At 36.2% G+C, this 18,183-nt stretch overlaps 1 protein-coding gene across 1 annotated transcript in view; it reads right to left on the reverse strand.

The window, feature by feature from the left end:
* LOC135203550 (mucin-19-like) overlaps positions 1 to 18,183 on the reverse strand; it is a 65,542-nt gene that overhangs the window by 39,034 nt on the left and 8,325 nt on the right. The window contains exon 3 of the mRNA XM_064233285.1: positions 11,742 to 11,842. Coding sequence (XP_064089355.1) covers positions 11,742 to 11,842 — 101 coding nt within the window. The remainder of the gene's footprint in view (positions 1 to 11,741; positions 11,843 to 18,183) is intronic.

The following is an 18,183-nucleotide window of genomic DNA, read 5'->3' on the forward strand; positions in this document are numbered from 1 at the left end:
TTTCCCTTTGCTTCCTCTTGCTTCTTCCTAATGATCACCTTAATCGTTTTAGGAAGCTTAAAGAATTTCAAGACAGTGGCCCCTTTGGTGAGCTTGTTCCTTATGAATAATAATAATAATAATAATAATAATAATAATAATAATAATAATAATAATAATAATAATAATGAGGAGGAGGCAGGATGTAACCCGGAACCCCACACTATAAAACCACCCTATTATTATTATTATTATTATTATTATTATTATTATTATTATTATTATTATTATTATTATACATTTCTTTCCACGTTGATGTTTAAGTCGTTAATGAAATGCTGACGTAGCCGATCTTGCTTTTAAAAAATATGCTCGTGTCTACGCCTTCCAAAATCGAACTCCGGTAACTGGAATCGTGGATTGAACAGAAACAGCATCATTTTAAAGGAGGCAGTATACATACACATGTGAGCTTGTTATCGAAACGAGGGGCGTCTAAGTAGCGATAAGCTTCCTTCTTATCTGTCCCCTCTCTCGCTCCCGCTATCTCTGCTACCTTGATTTTATGATTACCCTCGATAATCGAAGGTGATTCAATCCTAACCTCATTAGTGGAATATGTTGTTATTGATACGTTTCAAAAGAAGTAGCTCCTAAAAGATTCCACAGAATGTAATTCCAATATTAAAAACGTGTCAAATAATTCGGCGAAAACCGAGTTTTCTGTACAGCGTAAAATGCTTACGAATCTCTCATCCGCTGTCCCTGAAATTTTCTGCCACGGCCCGGTGGTGGCCTTGTGTTGCTGGCACCTACAGTGGGGCTAGACGCACGATTATGGCTAACTTTAACCTTAGATCAAATGAAAAATAAACTACTGAGGCTAGAGGGCTGCAATTTGGTATGTTTGATGATGGATGGGTGGATGATCAGCCTAGCAATTTGCAGCCCTCTAGCCTCAGTAGTTTAAAAAAGTGAATAACATAAAAACTACTGAGGCTAGAGGGCTACAATTTGGTACGTTTGATGATGGGAGGGTTGATGATCAACGTACCAATTTGCAGCCCTCTAACCCCAGTAGTTTTTCAAGATCTGAGGGCGGACAGAAAAAGTGCAGATGGTCAGACAAATAGCCATCTCTATAGTGTTCTTTTACTGAACACTATTTGACCATAGATTTTAGAATGTGTCCTGAGTAAGCTGGAGATCAGATCATGAATCCTTCTTCTTCTTCTTCTTCTTCTTCTTCTTCTTATTATTATTATTATTATTATTATTATTATTATTATTCAGAAGATTAGCCACATCCACATGGAACAATCCCACCAAAAGGGCCACTGACTTGAAATTCTCTCTCTCTCTCTCTCTCTCTCTCTCTCTCTCTCTCTCTCTCTCTCTCATTCCCCATTTGATGGCGCGGAATAAGGAGAGATCGTTACTACATCATTCAAAACCAGAATACTATTCTCCTTGCATTTTAATACATTTTTCTCTATTTACTAATTTTTTTATAATTTTTTCTGTATTTCCCTTTACTTCCTCTTACTTCTTCCCAATGAACACCTTAATATTCCTTGGAAGTTTCAAGAATTTCAAGTCAGTGGCCCCTTTGGTGGGCTTCTTGTTCCATATGAATAATAATAATAATAATAATAATAATAATAATAATAATAATAATAATAATAATAATAATGTTCTAAGGGGTCCACAATAATGAAAATGTTAAAAGTTCGTATATGATTTATAGACACTTTATAAAAGCTTTCGAAAGCTTTGATAAAGTGTTTATATATCAGAAACGAACATTGAAAATTTTTATTATTTTGTGGACCCCTTAGAACATTGTATAAAATCTTGTGATAGAGAGTTTTCCAAAATAATAATAATAATAATAATAATAATAATAATAATAATAATAATAATAATAATAAAACTTTGTCAGTTGATTATATATCAACTGATTCCCGAGCGAAACTATATGGATTAGACTTTTTTTTTTTCTTGTAGAAGCTGTACCTGTGAATTAGTCATCTTTGATATAGTCTCTAAATTTTCCTATACCAAACCATGTCCTCCTGTTGTTTGTATAACAAGAAAACGATACATTTTAAGCAAAAAATATTTCAAAAATCCGAGCCCTGTTTGTCTCATGTATTTTTATGTGAACTTATTGCATGTTGCATTTTTTTGTTCATACGTGCTAAAAAAAACTTAGATAGTTTTCTGATTAAATTTTTTCATACAATTAATAATAATTAATATTTCCCTCGGTGTGTCGCAGAGGGATTGTTTGATTTAAGAAATAGAATTGTACTCCAACATAATTCTATATTATAAAACTCAATCACTGGTATTAAACTTAATTCGGTATGATAAAAATCAGTCGCTGGTATAAAACTTAAATTCGGTATAATAAAAATCAGTCGCTGGTATAAACTTAATTCTGTATTATAATACTCAGTCGCTGGTATAAAACTTAAATTCGGTATAATAAAAATCAGTCGCTGGTATAAAACTTAAATTCGGTATGATAAAAATCAGTCGCTGGTATAAAACTTAAATTTGGTATAATAAAAATCAGTCGCTGGTATTAAACTTAATTCTTGTTCTATAAAAATGAAAGTAAAACGAAGAACGTAATATGAAACGCATCGAACCGTCAATTGACGTTTATAGTTGATATAAAAATGGACGGATCGAAAGCGTATACTGGGCATATAATATGCCTATAGCAACATACAGAAGCAGGAGGTGTAGATCCCTTATGTATTTATAGAGTGTATGCTGATGTAACTACTAATCCGCCTATCTCTGTAAAACACTAAGAAAAACACTCGAACATTTCGCTTATCGCCTCCAAAATGAAAGAACTTTGTTTACGAAATAAGTAGTTTGATCTCTCTCTCTCTCTCTCTCTCTCTCTCTCTCTCTCTCTCTCTCTCTCTCTCTCTCTCTGAAGTGGCTGGTGGATGACATTTCTCGCTGAGAGACAGAAATGCCTTATCATAATTTTTTTTCATTGTGATTCATTTTTACGGTATTTCTGTTTTTTTCATGGAGTTGTTAATATTTTTTTTTATTATCTATCTGTTCTTCAGTTCTTCATTTGTGTCGTAAGTATTGGTATTTTATCCTTTTTTTTTCATCATTATTGCATGATAATAGGCGAACGAATGGAACATGAAAATTCAAAAAGATATTCCAAATTGAAATCAATAATTTTGGGAAATTTGATCTCTTACCATTGACAGATTTTGTTTCAAAAATTATTGAAATATATCGGTTAAAAATAGGACAATTGATGAATAATAAAAAACAAACAAAAAAATGGTTATAAAATCCTTCAGTTCGAATATAGTATTTTATATTTCGATGAATTACGGTTTTGTTAGATATTTAAAAAATAAATGGTTGAAAATAGGACAATTGGTGAAGAATAAAAAATAGGTTATAAAATTCCTCAATTTGAATACAAAATTTTATATTTCGATGTCTTACGGTTTTGGTTTGAGGAAATATTATATGGTTATGTGTATATATAATTATATTATATATATATATATAGCTATATATACTATTATGATATATATATATATATCTATATATATATATCTATATATATGATAGTATATATATATATATATATATATATATATATATATATATATATGTATATATACTACATATATGTAGTATATATACATATACTACATATATGTATATCATATATACACACACGTTATTTCATAAAAAGCTTTAACGTATTACTTTTAGAATGTCAAAAGTATCGACGTCAGGAAACGGGGAAAAATAATGTGTGATTCGTTCAATATGCTACACCGGTTGATAATTCAACATCCTGTCACTAAATCTCTCTCTCTCTCTCTCTCTCTCTCTCTCTCTCTCTCATATGTATACTTTTGCTTAGTAGCTCTCATTTGCTATTCTGCAGATATATGCTTGTATCGACACACAAGTATATATATAAACATTATAGTGTATATATGTATATATATACTATATGTATGTTTATGTGCAAATATCTATGCATATGTACATATAATTTATGTATATATATGTATGTATATTCATTATATATATATATATATATATATAATATACTATATATATATATATATATATATATATATATATATATATATATATATGTGTGTGTGTATATGTGCAAATATCTATGCATATATACATATATTTCATGTGTATATACAAGTATGTAAATTCATTATTTATGCACACACACACACACACTATATATACACGCATATTCATGTGTGTTTGCGTTTGTATCTATGTATGCATAAATGTATGTAAATATATACAAACAAGGAGAGAGAGAGAGAGAGAGAGAGAGAGAGAGAGAGAGAGAGAGAGAGAGAGAGACCCCTTAATATTCCTTTCCCTTTTCCTTTCTGAGACTCGATCTTGGAGAACAAACGTTATCTTATCTCCATCTCTTCACCGCAATCGCCCGCACCGATTGTTATTATCCCCAGCGATGTTTATTCCATACCCCAATGACACTTCCCAATAAATGCCCTTGTTATAGTTTCGGCTAATTACTCTCCTGTATATCGTAATCAATTCTCTTGCCGTATTAATGTACAACTACAGTCATCCCCGTAGGGGGTTTAGTGTCGTCAGTGGACCTCATGCGGTTCTCTGTAGGCATTACTTAAGGTTCTTTGCTGCAACCACTTTCGTTCCTTTTACTGTACCTCCCTTTCATATTCTCTTTCTTTCATCTTCCTCTCCTAACACTTGATTCAAAGTGCAACTGCTTTGAGGTTTTCCTCTCACACCTTTCAAACATTTCACTGTCAATTTCCATTTCAGCACAGACTGACCTCGTAGGTCCCAGCGGTCGGCCTTTGGCCTAAGTTCTACATTCAACTCAAATGCATTTATTGCAATTGTAATAGCACCCAGTAATTTTATTTTATATGATAATTCTCGCCTTCACCAACAATTTTCTTGGGTATTTCTCTTCAGTATAAAATGCTTTGAATTGTGTTTTATTTGTTTTCTCTGCTGTATACAATGTTCGTCAGTTTCATAAACGATCGTTTTTATTCTAAACGAGCTTGATGGCGCGCGCTACGCTGCGCTGGAACCCGGCCCTGCCCGTCATGTCCCCCGTATCCTCCCGTTCCACTACCTACCCCACTACCCGGGTGGACAAACAGGTTTGCAGAAGGTGGGTGGATGTCTCCCCCTTTACTCCTGTTCCCCTACCTACTATGCCCACCTGGTCGGACCAACAGGTTTGCGAGAGGTGGGTGGATGTATCATGCTCCCCTATCCTCCCGATCCCTCAACCTACCACGCTCCCACCCAGGTTGGATAAACAGGTTTACAGAGGAGGGTGGATGTGTCATGTTTCCCCTACCCTCCCAATTCCCTACCTACCCCGCCCCCACCCGGGGCGGACAAACTAGAAAGATCCACTCGGATTTTATTATTATAGATAGATAGATTGATGAGCAGAAGGTAAAACAGTTACTCTTATAATTTAGAAACGCTGCATTTTAATTTCAGTTCTTGTGTTCGACGACATTAAAGTCTTGCCTAAGCAAACCTATGCCAACTCTGGTGTGTGGGTGATGCTGATAAGTTAATCTCATCGTCGAAGATGATGGCAATTTAGAAAAAAATAAATGGGCTAATATCATTCAACGCTTGAATTTTCGACGAACTCCTTAAATTCATAAACTTTCCCATAAGGGGTTAGTGCCGTCAGTGGTGCACTGTAGGCATTACTTCATCTTTGCAGCTTACCCTCGGCTCCTAACTGCAACCCCTTTCGTTCCGTTTACTGTACCTCCGTTCATATTCTCTTTCTTCCATTTGACTATCCAACCTCTCTAACAATTGTCTCAGAGTGCAACTGAGTTGAGGTTTTCCTCCTGTTACTCCTCTGTAACATTTTACTCTCATTTTTCTTTTCAGCGCTGAATGACCTCACAGGTCCCGGCGTTTGGCCTTTGGCCTAAATTCCATATTCCTTATCGCAAACTTTGACTTGAAGTGATCTGGCGTCGCCTGCAATGACCATCATTCCATCCAGGCATCTAAAATCTCAGATGCGTTCGTTCTTCCTGGGCTCCTTCCGGGTCTCAGACAGACAGACTTGCTCGCCTCCTCAGTGTCTGAGGGCCGCTTCTTGCTTCCTCACGCCCTCCAGAAACCCTTACCTATTCACCTGATTTTCAGTATGGTGGCCGTTTCTTAAAGGGCTTTAGGGTTCAGCAGTATGCCATATCTCTTTGTGATCCTTAGTGGGTCATCTTAGTCCAGTAGTCTTTTGAATTTTTCCATTTTTCTCCTCAGTCTGATTCCATGAGTGTTCCTCTAAATCAGTATGCTGTCTGTTTCCATATCTCTTTTGTGATCCGTAGTGATTGTCTTAGTAATCTTTTAAATCAGTCATTTTTTTCCCAAAATTCTGATGCCATTGGTAATTGCAAGCTCCCTGTTCCCTCTGATCCTCGTTCCTATCAGTGTTTGAACTGAAGAGATCCTTGTCTGGCACGGGAGAGTGTATTTATTTATTTTTTTTTTTCTTAACTGCCTGGTCGCCTAAATTCACCAATTGCCTTACATCGTCAGTTACCTGACTGTTCGTAAGCAGTGCCTTTTCAACTTTTCATTGTCTTGTGTTTGATTAAACAAACACAGACCTATACTATATATATACATATACAGATATATAAATAAAGGTATAAAGCACGAAGGAAAGATAAACAACGGAGTAGCTACAAGATCTTTCGACTCGATGTCCTTTACTTAGCAGACAGACTGTCTGTTAAGTAAAGGACATGGAATCGAAAGATCCTGCAGCTACTCCGTTGTTTATCTTTCCTTCGTGGCTTATACCTTTATTTATGCATTTATCACGTTCCAAACTTTCGTGATTCATTTATACATACATGTATATATATATATTATAGTATATATATGTGTGTGTGTGTGTGTGTGTGTATGTATGTATGATATATATATAGATAGATAGATAATGGATTGATACCCAAGTGATTCGGACACCCAACAGTACCCTCCAACGACTTGCATTCGAAGTCCAGAACCACTGTGTAAATATATATATATATATATATATATATATATATATATATATATATATATATGTAGGGTTAGCAGAATGCTATTGAACGTCAACTGGAAGTGGTTGGAGATTACTGTCGGGTGTTCGAATCTCTCGAGCATCAAGCCATTCATCACTTCTCCTTCGATGATTTTCACGAAGAGACACGAATTGGATACTAAACGACATTTGCCGTTTAAATGTTTGTGTGATAAAAACACACACACACACACATAGTATATATAAGACGCACAAAACAGGGAAACAATCCAAATCCATCAACATGCGTACAATCAGCCTGACCTCGTATCCGCTCTACCGGTGCGAACATTTCATCTCACCGATAGAAGGTGTGATACACTAAGTGTGATACAGATGAGAGATACAAAGTCTGTGTCTGCTGCTACTGCTGCTGCTGGCACCCAAACACATGATTAACGAGGGAATGCTCCCCAAGGCGTGGTGGTTCACAAAGGAGATACTAGCAATCAGAGTCGTGATACGCTATCCATTGAATTACAGATTAATCCGAGGGAGACGACTTGTAACAACGATGTCTGGTGTGGAGATGAAGGCAGTGTCGTTTCAGTGGTTTGCCTGACGACGTTGAGGTTCGCGCTCATCGCCTCTGGGTGGAGAGAGAGAGAGAGAGAGAGCGCTTTCGGGAAGCTGTTCGACTCCCCTCGGCTACGTTGAGGTTCGCGCTCATCATCGCCTCTGGAGAGAGAGAGAGAGAGAGAGAGAGAGCCCCTTTTCAGCCTTTCTCTAAGAGATTCATTTCTGAATATACGTGTACCCTGACATGACCGTGGATGTTCTTCCTCCATTGCAAGACCTGCGCTACTATGTGTATAAAAGGTGGTGAAAATGCGGTTCTAGGGAGCATATCTGAAATAGCTCTCTCTCTCTCTCTCTTTGAGTTTCGCGTATGTATACGCCTCCATCGTTTGCATGATCGTAAAGGATTCTATCCATACTGCGTAATGCACAAGCACTAATGTTAATGTGTGCATGAGAGAGGTTTCTTGTATCGAATTGTCAAGATAATCTAATCCTGCCTGGCTTTTATTTAATTTTTTATTTATTTATTTATTTATTATTTTTTTTTTGTGGCCACGTATCACGTCATTTAGTTGACTGGTCAGTGAATGCACCATTGAGGTACCTAAGATAGTACTCAATTATGTTCTTAAGATTTGGAGGGTTTTACGAATGACTGAACATTTTAAACTGGAAAAGGTAACTCACACCTGTTCTCTCTCTCTCTCTCTCTCTCTCTTCTCTCTCTCTCTCTATATATATATATTATATATATATATATATATATATATATATATATATTTATATATATATATATATATATATATATATATATATATATATATATTATATATATATGACAGTTTTCCTTCACCCAAATGTAAACTCGAGAGGTCGGAGTGGCAATACAGACACGCCCCCCTTTCTGCCATATGTCACGGCCATTTTTTTTTCACTAACATTCGCTTCCTCGTTTTCGTCTTGCACGACACTTCCCGTTTTCTCCAGAACCTTAAGACTCTTTATTCTTTATCTATTTATTAACTTAATTCATTTTTTTAAATAAGCGAGATCTCTTTCTGTATTTCCCTTGACCTCCTCTTACTTCGACCTACTGAACACCTAAATATTCTTTGGAAGCTTCAAGAATTTCAGGTCAGTGGCCCCTTTGGTGGGCTTGTTCCGTATGAATAGGGCTCATCTTCTGAATAATAATAATAATAATGATAATATTTTGGAAGAGGACCCTCTTTTAAACAAATTCTGTAGAAGAAAATGGCAGAATTCAGCGAATTAATCTTATTTATATTATCTTTTCTATTTTTCTTATTACTCGCTTCTCTGGCTCAGCCATACTTCTTAATAATTGACCAGTATTAATTTTGGGAGATATCTAAATAATGCTGAATGTGATATTTTATTTAGAACAGGATTTTGTGTCAATACTGGTATTACCAGACCAGTATTTTGGTAGACAGGAATGGTGGATCTCAGGTCCAGGTACACCAATATACTGGTAATACCAGTATTGACAGGAAATTCCTGGTCTAAATAAAGTAACACATCCTACATTATTTAGATTTCTCCCAATGTGAATATTGGCCAGTTATTGAGAAATATCGCTGAGCCAGAAAAGCGAGTGATGAGAAAAATAGAAAAGATAAAATATAAGATAATCGCGAATTCTGCCATTTATCATAATAAATATAATAATAATAAGATAATAATAATAATAATAATAATAATAATAATCCGTCCATAGGATGGTAGTATTTGGATGCGAAAATCAAGTTTGAAATTAATCGATAGCTTTAGGATATAACTAAACCAAGTAAATCGAGTGTATTATGTCGAGGTGAACTGATATAAAATTCCTTCCCTGACGAAAAAAAAAAAAAAAAAAAATCGTGCTTTCTGAAACTGACTTCGGTATGGAACGTAAAATTTAGGCCAACGGCCAAGCGCTGGGACCTAGGAGGTCATTCAGCTCTGAGTGGGAAATTGAGTGTAGAGAGGTTTGAAAGGTGTAACAGGAGGAAAACCTCCTAACCATTAATGGTTAAGAGAGTGTGCCAACAACACAGGCCACCACCGGGCCGTGGCTGAAAGTTTCATGTGCTGCGGATGAGAGTTTCATGCAGCATTTATTCTGTACAGAAAACTCGATTGCCTCTCCCCGTGACATGTCAGGAAAGTTAACACAGACGTATAACACAGCTGCTTCCTTAGCGTAGTTTTCTCTCGCAGGAAATATGGTAATTATCAGCCTTATAATAACATGTTAATTATAGCCTTGTAGCTATTAAGTGCACTGTACTTTGTTAGTTTTGTTGTCATCATGTGTTATGCATCCTTTTTTTTTCACTTTATTATACTGGTACGTTCTGAACAAAGGAAGTATTGGTATGGAGAAGTTTATCATAATCTTCCATCATATTCTGTCTACGTGCCGTAGTAACGATCACCAGTCTCTCTCTCTCTCTCTCTCTTTTTCTTCTTCTTCTTCTTCTTCTTCTTCTTCTTCTGTTATTTATGAGTAAACTTGAACCACAAAACGGTTTGGGCGAATACACTGAACACACACACACAAAACTCCCCAAGTTTAACTTCTGCATCACTTCTTTCTTGACAATGTGTTTTTCTAGAATTCGCCTTCACTTCTGGCAAAGCGATCATGCGCGATTCACTGCGCACTGGTTCCAAGAAGAAGTAGAGCGGGCAGCACCAGCTGTCCAGCGCAGTCATGTTTAGCACGACAGGAAGATGTGGACACGACAGGAAAAATGGAGTTCTTTGCCTCATTCATTTTGGGTTGAATCCGAGTCTCTCAACCGGATGACCCAACCACAACAGCGATGGTGTCAAATTTCGTGCAAAATATGTGAGAGAGAATATACGGCGTCTTAATCATCCACTCTTACTGCACGGTGAAGGGGAACGTAAGGGGTTGCAGCTAGGGGGCATAAGGCATGCCCCTTTCTACACGAGGGGCAAAGACACGACGGGCACTCTGATTTGCCCGGCATTCTCTCGCTTTTAATTACAGTGTTACCAGATGAAACTGTCCGAAAGGCAGGCAGTAGTCGCACGGGCAGGCGATCCTATGATTTTGGACCAACCCACCGCGTGATCGCCATCCAACTTGCATTTCCCCTCGTGTGGAAGGGGGCTTTTAAGTAGAGCCTACAGTGCGCCGCGTGAGGTGCTCTGACGGCCCTAATCCCAACTGGTGTGTGGTCATATGTATTTATTATTTTTGCGCATTATGCGTCATATCTCACTAGTTAGTCACTATCCCCAACAGACTAAAGTAAGGTCATGTAAGAACAAAACAGAGGTTAAGTTAGGTTAGGTTAAGTAGGTAACCGATTACTTTAAAAGTAAAATAAAAACGTTAATGGCAAGTTTCGAATCCTGTCCTTCTCCCAACGGTAAAATCATCACGAATGCAATTTTTGCTCTTGAAGAGCTCGGTTTCGTGTCGACCATTGTTAGAATGGCCCAGGCGAGTTTCATGAAATGGCAAAAGGAAGTCTCTCTCTCTCTCTCTCTCTCTCTCTCTCTCTCTCTCTCTCTCTCTCTCTCTCTCCACCAAGAACTTCGGACACATCATTCACACAGGAGACAGTGAATAATAATAATGCTCTCTCTCTCTCTCTCTCTCTCTCTCTCTCTCTCTCTCTCTCTCTCTCTTCATCGAGAATTCGGAAACTTCACATTCATTCACACATGAGACAGTGAATAATAATAATGCTCTCTCTCTCTCTCTCTCTCTCTCTCTCTCTCTCTCTCTCTCTCTCTCTCTCTCTCTCTGTTTGTTCCATACATAAATTCATTCACGATCAACAAAATATTTTTTTTTCTCTCTCTCTCTCTCTCCTCTCTCTCTCTCTCTCTGTTTGTTCCATACATAAAATTCATTTCCACGATCAACAAAATATTTCTCTCGTCTCTCTCTCTCTCTCTCTCTCTCTCTCTCTCTCTCATCGATAATTCGGACACATCACATCATTCACAAACAATAGGCAGTGAATATTAATGCAATAGCAAGCGATACAAAATGGGCGTAATGGGAACATAGAAGCGGAAAATGAACACTCACTTCGTCGTTTCATAATGGTGGAAGTCCATGTTGAACATCTCCAAGGGCTGGCCACGCCCTCCCGTCACGCCGTTCTCGCGATCCAGCTCTGGGGCGTAGTCCTGAAGGAAAAGAAGAGGCGCGAATTCAATCGATCTCAGTCTGACCAGAGACACTGAGAGCTGACGAACAGCTCATCTCCTAAGGGCTGGCCCGAAGGATTATAGACATTTCTACGTGGCTACGAACAGCGTTGACAATGATTAAATCAAATTGATTTAATGTAGTGATTAAATCATTTAATTTTTTCGGAACAGCGTTGACAATTATTAAATCAAATTGATTTAATGAAGCGATTAAATCATTTAATTTTTTCGGAACATGGTTGGCAAATTATTAAATAAAATTGATTTAATCTAAGTGATTAAATCATTCATTTTTTCATTTAAAAATATCATGATTTATATGAAATGATTATAAATCATTCATTTTTTCGGAACAGCGTTGACAATTATTAAATCAATTGATTTAATGAAGTGATTAAATCATAAATTTTTTTCGGAACAGCGTTGACAATTATTAAATCAAATTGATTTAATGAAGTGATTAAATCATTTATTTTTTTCGGAACAGGGTTGGCAAATTATTGAATAAAATTGATTTAATCTAAGTGATTAAATCATTATTTTTTTCATTAAAAAATTATGATTTTTAAATTTGTTTGTAAATTTTTAATTTCTTTTAATCTGAAAGCAAATAAAGTTAAAAATATGGTTTGGAGGTTGATAAAAACTTGCAGCATCTATTTATTTTGATATAAAAAAAATTGCAAGTACATACGTACTTTTGGCCAGGATTGGAAACCTAAAAGATAAATCAATAGTAATTCCGTCATAAAATATATTTTAAAGGAAAAAAAGGATTGAAAAAACATCTAACATAAAAAAAACCAAATGAATAAAACAAAATAAAATACATCACTGTTTTTTTTATTTAAAAAAAAATCTCCAACCCTGGCTAGGAACTAATTGTACCTAGAAACAGGACCTACAGCTTATTGTGGGATCCGAACCACATTATATCGAGACGTGAATTTCTAATCACCACAAGTTAATTATCTGGTTCCGGCTACCAGATTGATAGGCGAGCACGCAACCCATTCGTCCAGTGAGGAACTACAGGAGAGAGAGAGAGAGAGAGAGAGAGAGAGAGAGAGAGGACATATTAATTCCTGGAAGGAGAGAGAGAGAGAGAGAGAGAGAGAGAGAGAGAGAGACCTACGAAGGGTGGAAAGTCAGTTGGAAGAAAGAGAATATGAACGGAGGTACAGTTAAAAGAAAGGACGAAGGAACGCTTCGAAGGACCTTCAGTAATGTCTACGGTGCACCGCGTGACAAGCACTGACGGCATTAACCCCCTACGGGTAAAATATAAGTATTCCATTTCAGTATATGAATACGCGTATGCATATACGTAAATGGTATGAAAATAAAGCCATTACCTATATGGATGTATGTATGAGTGTGTATGTATAGACAGAAGTACATTGTTTTTCAACATGTCCTCAGAATTAATTTATATTTCGTTTTTGGTTTTTTTCACGCTTTTAGCCGAATCTGCTTTATACTAGAAAAGTGCTATAGAAAATGCAGACGAAAAAACGGAAATGTTTATACATACATATATATCCATTGTAGCACGAAAGAACACGTATTTGGGAATATCCTTAAATACACGGTAGAAAGGTGAGTGTAAAACTGGGGATTTGGAACCATTACTTTCGTAGTATATTCTACATTTTCAAGTTCACGTTGAAAATGTAGAAGATACTACGAAAGTACTTGTTCTAAGTCCCCCAGTTTTTCACTCACCCTTCTACCGTGTATTTAAGGATATGTGTGTATGTTAAATTATATATATATATATATATAATATATATATATATATAATATATTTTTATTATATTTGTATAGATATATATATATATTTATATATAGAATATTATATATATTTATATATATATATATATCTAATATATATATATCTATATAGGTCTATATATACATATATATAATATACATATAGATATATATATATATATATATAAGGTCTATATATACATATATTATATACATATATATATATATAATATATATATATATATACTGTAGTCTGTATGTATGTATGTATCATGAATCTTTTTACTTTAACACAACAATATAATATGAAGATAAAAGGCCCATAAAACACTATTTTAACGTTGCAACCATATATTTCGAGCTCAGAAGGAAGGAAATGCTTGAAATATTATATGGTTGCAACGTTAAAATACTGTTTTATGGGCCTTTTATCTTCATATGTATACATATGTATATATATATATAGTTACTGTCGCTTGTATAGGATCTCCCTTATGAAGATGAGATCTGGGGTTATAGCCCTAAATGCTTATCCTCCAACAGTCCCGGGTTATTTAGCAGGGGCGTGTTTATGGCAGGGAAAATATAGCTCACGAGACCCGCTGGATTTGCACCCAAGTACTGTGTCCGTGGGACCCCTTATCAACCCCTCAACGCCTCACTCCCCTCACGCGACCTTGACCTCACCCTGAGTCATAGACATGCTGGATTTGGATAATATTTAGCTTAATTGACCTACTAGGGACCAGCACAGTCAGATTGATTGTCCGGTTGTCTGCTAATCTTATTTGTTTATAAAGTTGGGTTTTGGTGTGGCTATGTCCCTTGTGTATACTGGAATGTGGAGGCTGTTTGAACGTTCATATCAGCTGTGTAAAATCTTACTAATGCGAATATATATACGTACACTTATATGGATAAAACATTAGGTGAAGTATTATCGTAACCATTTTATCACCATCCCGATATCTGTCGACTCATTTTGTAGGGTCGTTTATCAATAACTAATATAATTCATGGAATTATTTCTAGTGTTCGTAACTCTTCAATGGTAAGACTTCTTAAACTACTTGTGTTCCGGAATGCACAGCATTCATTCGTATCATTTAAGCTATATTTTAAAAATGCTAAGTGCATCTGATATTAGGAATATTCATTTCCAGACGCAAATAATAATGTTTTAAGAGTATTTCTAGCGTGAACTTTTGAAAATTGAAAGTCGACGCACATCGCCGAAGAAACAGAGAGTCAAGCCAATCTCTGAAAGTTTTGTTCGAACGGCTGCTGACCATTTGCGAAGTTCGGTATCACAGGTCTCCCGCTAATCACCCGAGATAATCTTTTGCTGATAAAGGTTCAGCCAAGATGTTCTTAGGGAAGAAACGAAGGCCGGTTCTCTTAAGACCCTGTGGAAAGCAGCCCAGGTTATCACGTAGAAGCGTGAGAACATAATAAGTTGGACTCACTGTTTTGATTTCTTGAATTTATTTCTTTATGTCTGACGAGATGAGAGTGTAATTGTTTTGCTCATTGTTTTTGACGTGAAAGGCATTACTCTTGTACGAATGTACAGTTCACATTGTCTTGGACATTATATCTTGTTCACATTGTCTTGGGGCATTGTATCTTGAGAGTTCACATTGTCTTGGACATTGTATCTTGTTCACATTGTCTTGGACAATGTATCTTGTTCACATTGTCTTGGACATTGTATCTTGTTCACATTGTCTTGGGCATTGTATCTTGTTCACATTGTCTTGGGCATTGTATCTTGATAGTACACATTGTCTTGGGACATTGTATCTTGATAGTTCACATTGTCCTGGACATTGTATCGTGAGAGTTCACATTGTCTTAAGACATTGTATCTTGACGAAGAAGGATGAAGGATATACCCCAAAGAAATATCATCGTCTATAGCTTTGTGTATGTCCTGTGTTTTGGTCTAATTATATTTCGTTGTATTCGTAATGAAAATATCAGATCAAAACACAGGACAAATGCAAGGTTATGGACGAAGCCATTAATGTTAGAATACATCCTGCGTCCTTTTTCATAAGAATACAGCGCCCAAGAAACTATGAACTGTTCATTTGCATAAGAGTCGAGTCTTTGTTTTCATCAAAATCCATTGTTTATTGACTTCAAACCTATCGATTACTACGTCCGCCATTTTTAACTAAATAGGTTTTAGGTCTATCAGAAATGAACGAAGTGTGACTCCTATGTAATAGAATATAGGAGTTAAACCCCAGACAAATCGCTGTGACCTATGAGGTCATTCAGCGCTGAAATGGAAATTGATATCTAAAAGGTTTGAAAGGTACAATAGGAGGAAAACCTCAAAGCAGTTGCACTATGAATCAATTGTTAGGAGAGGGTTGAAAGTAGGGTGGAATAGAGAGAATACGAACGGAGCTACAGTAAAAGGAATGAAAGGGGTTGCAGCTAGGGGCCGAAGAGATGCTGTAGAGAAGAACCTTAAGTGATGCCTACAGTGCACCGCATGGGGTGCACTGACGGCATTACCCCTCCTAAGGGGGACCCTTCTACAACAATGTTCAGAATCTAGTGTATTTTTATTGAGACACATACCATCAACTGACTGTGTGCAGTAACTATCGTTGCGTAACTTTTTATTTATTAATTTATCGTTCATCCATGTCAGTGCATTAACGTATAAAGAGAGAGAGAGAGAGAGAGAGAGAGAGAGAGAGAGAGAGAGAGAGAGAGAGAGATCTTTTAAGACATTTATTCATTAGTAGGACAAAATCTTTTGCAATGTTGATTTTATCAATAAACAACTAGTGAGAGAGAGAGAGAGAGAGAGAGAGAGAATTTAATCACTAGCTCCTTTCCCAGTGAATCTGAAATCCCTGTTTATACGTAGCGAGGATACAGAGTTTGCCATTTTGAAGGCCCATAGACCTTGGCCATTTCCGTGCCATTTAATAACCTCCAAACGAGGACCAATTTCAACTCGATCTGACACCGTTGAAGCAATTCCAAGGTCACTTTAGATATATATATATATATATATATATATATATATATATAATTATATAATTGTGTGTGTGTATATGTAGGACCTTGAACGATCCTACTAGCAGAGAGAGAGAGAGAGAGAGAGAGAGAGAGAGAGAGGAGAGAGAGAGAGAGACCCCAACTCTCTCTCTCCCCCCCCCAACTTTTTTGTTCGTTTCTTTTAAGAAAATATTTATAGAAAGTGAGAGAAATTTTTTTTATCAGAATATATTCGGCAGGTGTAAAATGGAGTACCTGTCAAATAACAATTGAATCAATTTGATATATCACAGTTACTCAGTGGAAAATGGAGTATACTGGTCAAATAACAACTTGAAAAATATGCATTATCCCAAATATTTGATCTATCACGGTTATTTTGAATAGACGTCATATCAATAGTATTTTGCAAACGCATCGTTTCATGAAAGGAGCCCGTATTACCTCATTTTTAGGATGGGAACAAACAGTATACGTGTTTGTAGTCTTGTTATTTAATAGACAAAAAAAAAATCACTTGAAAACTTGGATGACCTGATAAGATAATATCATATGTGTCACTACCTCTGAGGTCGACATAGACGTTTATCTCGAACAGCTGACCTCTGGTGTTCTGTAGATGGACCGATATTTTTGGGGGGAATTTTTGCTTCAATTTTGTATTTTCTCGTTTGATGTTCGTCCTTTATCACTAACTGTTTCCTGCTTAAATATTCATAAGGAATCCTTCGTAAGGAACTTGAATTGAGACTTCAGAAATTTAAGTCTGGAAGTGGTTTGTTCATCCTAGGAGAATTGTTTGTGTGTGTGTTTGTTTGTTTGTGTCTCCTCTGGTGCTTAGCCATTATTTCAGGGTTCTTTTATAACATTTATTCATTGGTAGAACAAAATCTTTTGCTATATTGTTTTTATCAGTAAGCAGCTAGAGAGAAGAGAGAGAGAGAGAGAGAGAGAGAGAGAGAGAGAGAGATCTTGTATGACATTTTTTCATTGGTAGAACAAAATCTTTTGCTATATTGTTTTTTATCAATAAAGAGAGAGAGAGAGAGAGAGAGAGAGAGAGAGAGAGAGAGAGAGAGAGAGAGACTTCTTGTAAAATTTATTCATTGGTAGAACAAAATTTTTGCTATATTGTTTTTTATCAAAAACAGAGAGAGAGAGAGGAGATAGAGAGAGAGAGAGAGAAGAAGAAGACTTGTATGATTTATTCATTGGTAGAACAAAATCTTTTGCTATATTGTTTTTTATCAATAAACAGAGAGAGAGAGAGAGAGAGGAGAGAGAGAGAGAGAGATCGTATGATTTATTCATTGGTAGAACAAAATCTTTTGCTATATTGTTTTTATCAATAAACAGAGAGAGAGAGAGAGAGAGAGAGAGAGAGAGAGAGAGAGAGAGAGAGAGAGAGAGAGAGAGATCTTGTATAACATTTATTCATTGGTAGAACAAAATCTTTTGCTATATTGTTTTTATCAATAAACAGCGAGAGAGAGAGAGAGAGAGAGAGAGAGAGAGAGAGA

The sequence above is a fragment of the Macrobrachium nipponense genome, chromosome 36, assembly GCF_015104395.2.
Source record: "Macrobrachium nipponense isolate FS-2020 chromosome 36, ASM1510439v2, whole genome shotgun sequence".
NCBI lineage: Eukaryota > Metazoa > Arthropoda > Malacostraca > Decapoda > Palaemonidae > Macrobrachium > Macrobrachium nipponense.